This window comes from Orycteropus afer, unplaced genomic scaffold (genome assembly GCF_000298275.1).
Source record: "Orycteropus afer afer isolate SDZICR_OR568_19922 unplaced genomic scaffold, OryAfe1.0 scaffold00168, whole genome shotgun sequence".
NCBI lineage: Eukaryota > Metazoa > Chordata > Mammalia > Tubulidentata > Orycteropodidae > Orycteropus > Orycteropus afer.
Window position 1 is genome coordinate 3573475 of NW_006921755.1, and position 8415 is coordinate 3581889.

General features: G+C 44.0%; 1 protein-coding gene and 1 non-coding gene across 2 annotated transcripts; one reads left to right on the forward strand and one right to left on the reverse strand.

The window, feature by feature from the left end:
• Window positions 1-2005: 2005 nt before the first annotated feature.
• Window positions 2006-2078, reverse strand: TRNAV-AAC. The gene has a single exon. It is a non-coding gene; the product is annotated as a tRNA-Val (tRNA).
• A 1230-nt stretch (window positions 2079-3308) lies between these two features.
• On the forward strand, window positions 3309-6954 carry ACTRT3 (actin related protein T3). The gene is given in 3 exon segments (XM_007946642.2): window positions 3309-3414; window positions 3417-3732; window positions 6036-6954. Coding segments are annotated over 3 exon segments (1341 nt in total).
• The last annotated feature ends 1461 nt before the right edge of the window (window positions 6955-8415 follow it).

Consider the following 8415-nt stretch of genomic DNA (forward strand, 5'->3'; position numbering starts at 1 on the left):
AGTAACCGTAAGTTTTCATCAAACGTTTGCCCAAGCAATTGGTGGGGGTGAAAAAGAGGACATAACACGAAAAAGAAAAAACTGAGGTTTCACTTCATCCACACGGAAAATACGTTATCAAACAGTTAGTTTAAAAGGCTGGAGAGTGTCAGGCTGACTTTCTACCTTTCTATTTCACTCTGGACAACTAACAATCCTTTGAACACATCAATAAATCATTGAAAATACTTCGATGAGCTGAAAAAAGCAGAGCAAAATTTCACGCTTCCATCAGTTGAGCCCTCACTTTCAAGTTCAGCAAGTATAAGCATATTGAGAAAAAAAAATAACCACTAAGAAGGTCGCGTTGAGACAGACAGGGAAAGGACACCCAACGAGTCTTTTAAAAGTGCTCTCAAATCACCGAAACCTGTTCGCTTCCGCGGTGCACACAGCTGTGCTACAACACTAGGTAGGTGACCAGAAGGCGGAGAATACGCGGGGTGAAGGGTTGTCAAAGCTTCTGTCACTCTTCCAGAGGAGGCCACACCCCCTTCCCTTGCTCCCTCGTCACTCAAGGCGGGATCAGAGAGTGACAACCAAAGCCGGTTCCCTTCCTGGTTTCAGCTACCCTGCCCTGTGCCTAGCTCTCTACTCCCGCAAATTCCCACAGCTGAGGTTGTAGCCAAAGCCACCCCCAGGGCTGCCTCACCCAAGCTTTCCACGTTAACATCTTCGCCCCCACCCGCGCTCGAAATCCAAGAAAGCTTGCCCTCCTATAGCCCAGGGTCAGGTGAGACCGGGGACGGCTACCTGGAGGTGAAGATCGAACTCACCGATAGCAACCCAAGGGGCAACACAGTTTCTTCACTCTCTCTCCGCCATCTTGGGAGGACGTCACCGCACCACGCTCCGCCTCTCCCTTCTTCCTCCACGGCGGCGTCACGTCCGGCTCCGAGCGTTGCATGGCAACGCAGGAGGCTCCGGCACCCTGGAGGCCCGACTCCAGGCAAGGAGTGACCAGCAGGTCCAAAGACCCAACTCCCCAGCATGTAGGGGGCCCCACGAAACAGGGGCGTTATGGGTACGAAACCTAAGGGCTCGTTCACAGCGCCCCACCCGTCCTCCTCATTCTGAACATTCCGGTCGGCCGACATTCAGTATCTCACGCCCGGCCCCGATACTGGGCCGAGGCCGGTACCAGTATACCCGGGGCCACTTTCCAGGAGTCAAACGGCGCGCTGCACGCTAGAGCTTGTAGTTGCTCGTCTTCTCCCATCACCCTGTCCTTCCTCGGGGCCCCTCGAGCTGCTTTTGTACTCGGGCTCTCTGCTAAAGTGGATTATTGAAATGAAACTAATCACCCCTTTCCCACTTACATACCCTAAAGCTCTTTGGATCTCCTAGATTTTGTTTGCTTGAGCCAAAGGTAGCTGAGTTACCAGGAAGCCCTTACCTGGCACTAGTAGGAGTCTGAGGTGCTCGAAAGCGGAGCAAAACAGTTGGGCATACTGGGCATGCGCAACATTAAAGGAAGGTGGGCTTTACACCGGAAAAGGTTTTCCTGCACCTGGACAAGAAAAGTTTTGATACAATTATTCACAACAATTTCAGATTTTTTAAAGTGAAGGAAAAAGATTTCACTTCCATAATATGCAGAAGGAGCAGGAACTCAGGAAAGTCGTATTGAAATGTTAGGGTAGATTCATCCCTAGTACCCACAGACATCTTCAACATTTTTTTCTTGCTAAAAGTCATGCGTCTGTATTGTAAGTAATTTACCCGACACATTATTTTGAAGGACAGTCTCTCTTGAATTTATTCGTCTTTTTTCTTTAAGAATCATATTTGTGAATAAAACGAAAATTGTTAGTTGAAGGCTGCTCTTTCTTGATTTCCTCTTCTCTGAGTAGTTTTTCTGTTATCCTGTTTTTTTGGTGGGGTGAACCCTTTTCGACTACTAATTCAGACAAACTTATGAGCCCCTACTGAGCGCTAGAAGTCACCGTGGGAAAACGGAAAAAGTTGTTTCCGCCCGGTTTCGAACCGGGGACCTTTCGCGTGTTAGGCGAACGTGATAACCACTACACTACGGAAACTCCTTGAGCATGAGGGCTTCTGAAAGCCCTGATATTGGTATGGTAACATACAGGTCCCCTACTTAAAATTGATTTGAAGATTATTTTGAATAGAAGGAAATAAAACAGAGACGAAAAATAACCATGTACCCAAGTGAACAGTGCTGAAACTATTTTCAAAAGTTTGAATTTGCTTGTGATTTCTTTCAAAACCATGGGGTACCCTGTAGAAACCAGGCACCGGCTAGTTGCCTTTTCTCCAGGAAAGAAGCGTTATATTGCATACTCTTTTTCCACATCGCGCTACTGAGAGTGGGGGCCCGTTGGGGGCTTCGGCTGGCCTGGAAGGATGGACCGGGGACAGATCCGCAAGTCCCCCGCTCTCACAGCGGCTAACAGCACCACGCCGTTATTTTACTAGAGATAAAACGATCCTTTTCAGCCTCTGGTGGAGCGACGTATAAATTGCTTTTAAATTCTCTACTTCTGCAGACCAATGGGAGGTTTTAATTTGAATAGTTATTTAAGCATTCTCTATCGATTGTGCAAGACTGAGGGCTTGGGAGTGGGAGGTATTTAGACACCAAGACGCACTTTTGGTACACAATGTATTTAAATTTTTTTTAAACTTGAACTTTATATAACACAAGGAATTTCACTTTTACTGCAGAGACGTGACACATCCTTGTGTCTGAAAATCAGTAAGATGGAACGAGAATGGGCTTCCAGATTACACTGGAGGACAAAATAACGAGATTGCTAATAGAATGTGAAGTTCCATCATTTGAGTTTTGAGTACCGCGGGTGTTCTTTAGAAACCACAGGAATGAAAAACAGAAAAACACTGCTCAGTATAAAGAAAAAATAAGTCATTAAAACCCTATTTTAAATCCTAGCATTTTATTCTCTCCTCTTTTTAGAAATTGACGAACGTCTCAGAAGCAAGGACAGTGAACGCGTCTCCTACCGTTACAACTTTCCCACTTTACATCTTCCTACACTTGCCCAGTTTCAGGACGCATTCGTTAACTTCCTGCAGGCCCTGGGCCGGACACTTGTTACCAGAATTCAACGGCTTTGGAAAATAAAGCTGTTTATGGCTTTGCGAGGTCTTGGAGAAATGCACTTGTGAAGGGTTAGATTCGTATCTTTTGGAAGGGAAGTCAGGTTTTCCTGATACTGGTATTCGCGGCTTTCCAAGGGTGCCCTTGGAAGCGAGACGCAATCGCCGGCGGTTCTCTTGCAAGGCTCATGGCGCGTCCAGAGTTGGTAGGCCCGGGTTTTCCAGACCCCCAGTCCGCACCAACCGAGTCTAGGCCCCCACTGCCGCGCCGAGGCCTCTGTGACGCGAGCATTCCTAGACTGGCCCCGCGCATCACCTGGGCCTTATAAGACGAGCCGCGGCGCGGCGCCCGCGCACTTTCGGGTTCTCCCGGAGCAGCCCGCAGCTAGGGAGGCCAGAGAGCTCGAGGACCAGCCTCCGCGGCAGAAGCGACATGAGCTACTACCAGCTACCGGTGGTGATCGACAACGGCTCGGGAATAATCAAGGCGGGCCTGGCTGGGAGAAGGGAGCCCCAGTTTGTCTACCCAAACATTATCGGCCGCACCAAGGGTTCGGAGGAACTGTTCGTCGGTGACGACGCGCAGGACAGACGAAGCTCGTTATTTATGAGGTAATGCCTGCTCACGCTAGTGCGCGCGGGCGGGCTGAAAAGCAGGGTAGGCGGGGCGCTGGGCCAGCGCGGAGGAGAGGGAGGGAGAGTCCGGGTGAGCGGCGCCAGGGAGAAAGGACAGTGAGTAACAGGAAATCTTTCAGCCAGTGGGCGTTATTGCAAACGCCTTATAGTATAGGGTCGCTCTGAGTCGAAATCCACTCTAAGTCAATGAATTTGATTTGTATTCATTTAAGAATGTTACGGAATTCATGGTTCCTTTTGTCCTTATGGTTATTTGCTTCAATTATTGATATTAAAACTGTATCTACTTCATAAAGTTAAACATAGAATTACTACATGACCCAGCAATTCCATTCCTAGGTAGAACTCAAAAGATCAAAAGCAGACACTCAAATATTTGTACACCAATGTTCATAGTAGCATTGTTCACAAGAGCCAAAAGGTTGGAATACCCAAGTGTCCATCAACAGAAGAATGAACCCATCGGCTGCTATGATTTCGACTCATAGTGACCCTTTGGGACAGAACAGAACTGCCCATAGGGTTTTCAAGGCTGCAAATCTTTAAGGAAGCAGACAGCCTTACCTTTCTACTGCAGAGCAGCTGGAGCTCTCTTTTGATTAACCAAAAGCCAAACTTTTGGTTAATCAAGTGCTTTAACCACTATGCCACCAGAGTTCCATAACAAGAATAGATAAAGTGTGGTAAATACATACAATGGAATATTTTTTCAGCCATAAAGAGAAATGAGGTTCTCATGCTACAGATATAGGGGAACCCTGAAAACATTATGCTAAATAAAACAAGACCAACACAAAAGGATAGATATGCCTGCTTTCATTTATATGAAATACGTAGAATAGACTAAATGCATAGACAAAAATTTACTAGTGGTTACCAGGGGCTGAGGTAGGAGAAGGGTGTTACCACTTTAAGGAGTACTGAGTTTCTGTTTGTGGTGATGAAAACTTTTGGAAATAGTGTGATGGTTGAACAACATGAGAATATAATTAATGTCACTGAATTTTACACTTAAAAATAGTTAAAGTGGCAGTTTTTTTGTTATTTGTATCACAATAAAATTTTTTAAATTATTAGTATTGTTAAGTGTGATAGTGACATTTAAAAATATTTGGTAATAAATATTTAGAGTCTTATCTGGTGGGGGATGCAAAATGCAGGCATACCTCGTTTTATCGTGCTTCACTTTATTGCGTTTCACAGATACTGTTTTTTGAAAACTGAAGGTTTGTGGCAACCCTGTGGCAACCCTATCACTACCATTTTCCAACAGTAGATGCTCACGTTGTGTTTCTGTGTCACATGTTGGTAATTCTCACAGTATTTCAAGCTTTTTCATAATACTATTGTACACTTAGGAGCTCTGGTGGCATAGTGGCTAAGGCATTTGACTACTAACCAGAAAGCTAGCAGTTCAAACTCACCAGCCGCTCCTCAAAAGGAAGACTAGGCAACCTACTTCCCTAGAGATACTGCCTCAGAAACCCAAGGAGTCTCTATGAGCCAGAACCAACTTGATGGCAGTGAGTTTGGTTTTTGGTTTTGAATGTGCACTTAATAGACTACCAATCATATAAAACCCACTACTATCAAGTGGATTCTGACTTTACAGTGTAAATATAACTTTCATATGCACCAGGAAACCAAAACATTTGTGTGACTCACGTTATTGCGATATTCACTTTAGTGCAGTGGTCTGGAACTGAGACTGCAGTATGTCTGAGGTATGCCTGTAAAGTATTTAGATGTGAACTGAAATGAGGTCCAGGATTCGCTTTAAAATATCCAAAAAACAAAAACCCTCACTGCCATCAAATGATTTTGACTCACAGTGACCCCTCCTTGGGTTTAAAAAATAAGGAAAAGGAATAAATCAACAAGATGGGCACAACGTTGACAATTACTGATGCTGGGTTATAGGTACCTAAGGGTTTATTATACTATTCTCTCTAATTTTATGTATGCTTGAAATTTTCATGATAAACAGCTGTAAAAAACCAAAAAAAAAAAAAAATCTAGTATTATATAGGGCTTTCCCAACTTAAAAAAAACAATTTTAAGTTATGAAGGGTCTTCTAAAGGGGAGAGAGATTGGAAAGCATTCAAAATTGCAAAGGTGCTGTGCTAATTTTTGCTGGTAGCTGTCTTCCCCTAAGAGGCTGAAGCAGTTACTGCCCTTATAGGGATAGTGATAAAAAAAATATGGGAATAAACCTAGGTTTGAAAAGAATTGAAACTAGAAAAATAAAAAGCTGCCATTTATTTTGCCTTCCATATAGCTATCCAGTGGAACGGGGCCTCATTACTTCCTGGGGAGACATGGAGATCATGTGGAAGCATATCTATGACCATAACCTGAAGCTAAAACCCTGTGATGGTCCAATCTTGATTACAGAGGCAGCACTGAACCCACTGAACAAACGGCAACAAACCAGTGAAGTGTTTTTTGAGCATCTGGAGGTTCCTGCCTTCTATATGTGCATCCAAGGTGTCCTGGCACTGTTTGCTGCAGGTTTCACAACTGGCTTTGTGCTGAATTCGGGTGCCGGGGTTACCCAGTGTATCCCCATCTTTGAGGGTTACTGTCTGCCTCATGGTGTCCAGCAGCTAGATCTGGCAGGCCTTGACCTTACCAACTACCTCATGAAGCTGTTGAAGAACCAGGGTATCATGCTGCTTAGTACTGCAGACAGAAAGATTGTTGTAGACATTAAGGAAACCACTTGTTATGTAGCAACCAACTATGAAGAGGAAATGGCTAAGAAACCTGATTATCTGGAAAAAGTTTACCAGCTGCCTGATGGGAAGATCATCAAGCTCCATGACCAGCTCTTTAGTTGTCCAGAGGCCCTTTTCACGCCACATCTCATGAAGCTGGAGGCCCCTGGCATTGATAAGATGTGCTTCAACAGCATAATGAGATGTGATACAGATCTGAGGAATTCCTTCTTCTCCAATATTATCCTTGCTGGGGGATCAACCTGTTTCCTGGGTTTAGAGAAGCGGCTAGTTAAGGACATAGCAAAGTTGGTGCCTGCCAACACACCTGTACAGGTTACAGCTCCCCCGGAAAGGAAAATATCAGTGTGGATGGGAGGTTCCATTCTTGCATCCCTGTCTGCCTTCCAGGACATGTGGATCACTGCTGCAGAATATAAAGAGGTTGGACCCAACATTGTGCACCAAAGATGCTTCTGAAGTACAGATAAAATGGTTAAAAGAAAACATTTTGGGTATATGTGACAGAGAAAACTTCAGATATTATACGTTTCTGGGAGAACAGAAAAATTGTAATCACTGGACTGTCTATGTCTCTGATGTATTTTTATAAGGGGGAAAACAATGATGAAGCACTCAAACAGCAGATGTTTATTGAGCAAAACCTAGTTACATGGTAGAAGAAACACTATTTTTTATCTTGGAGAGTTTACATTTCCCTTAGGGAGAAAGCAAAGTTTACATTTCCCTTTGGGGTAAAACATGGTATCAGCCAAAAGAGTGATACAGATTTAAACCTACTGAAGTTTAGGAAAGAAAGTTGCTGTGGTGAAGGAAGATTACATAGAGAGATCCAGATATGCCATCATGGAAGCTCCAAACTCATTTCCATTGAGTTGTTTCTGATTCATAGCAACCCCCATAAGGTTTCCAAGGCTACAAATCCTTACCAAAGCAGACTGCCTCATCTTTCTTTCGCAGAGCGGTTGGTGGGTTTGAACCACCAACTTTTTGGTTAGCAGCCAAATGCCTTAACTACTACACCACCACAGCTCCTTCCATCGTGGATAGGTAGAGAAAAAAAGGGGGTAGGTGGTAGATACACAGGCAAACGTAATGGAATGAGTAAGACAGTAGAGGTGTGAATGAACAAAGCATATTTAGGGCATGTTTAATAGGCTGATTTTGTCAAAATAAAGAGATCATGTGGCACAGAGTAAGAGATGTGACTGGGAAGGGTAGATTAAAGCCAGGGAATGGAAAGCTTTCTAAGTGTTAAATGTTTTCAAGGCAAAGGGAAGCAATTAAAGATTTAAAAATAGGAGACATTAAGTATCTTGAGATGAATGTGGTAGTGGTTTGTAGGATAAACCAGTCTAATCCAGTGATCTTTGGAAGCTATTTGTCTAGATATAAAGTAGCCAAGTCCCATGTTCAAGATTATACAGTGACTTGATTTCAACTCATAGCGATCCTATAGAACAGAGTAGAACTGCTCCAAAGGGTTTCCAAGGTGGTAAATCTTTAGTAAAGCAGACTGCCTCATCTTTCTCCCACAGAGCAACTGGTGGGTTTGAACCAACAATCTTTTGGTTAGCAGCCAAATGCTTAAACCACTGCACCTCCAGAGCTCCTTATTCAAGATTATAGCAATGGGAATTAAAAAAAAAAAAAAAAAATTGTGAAGAAATGGCAAGCCTGTGGCCTAATTAGATAGATAAAGAGGTATGAGATGACCTGAGTAGTTGAAAGAATGATGGAAGCACTGAAATATAACACAAAAAAGTATTTAGTATTGCAAAAAGGGCAAGACCACCACACATTCTGACCTCCTCTAATCCCACAAGAGGAAGACAGGATTACCAGCAGTAACCCAAGGCCTATTACTGCAAGGCCAGACATGCTGCCTCCCTCCAGCCCTTTCTCCAACCGTTCCTCCCA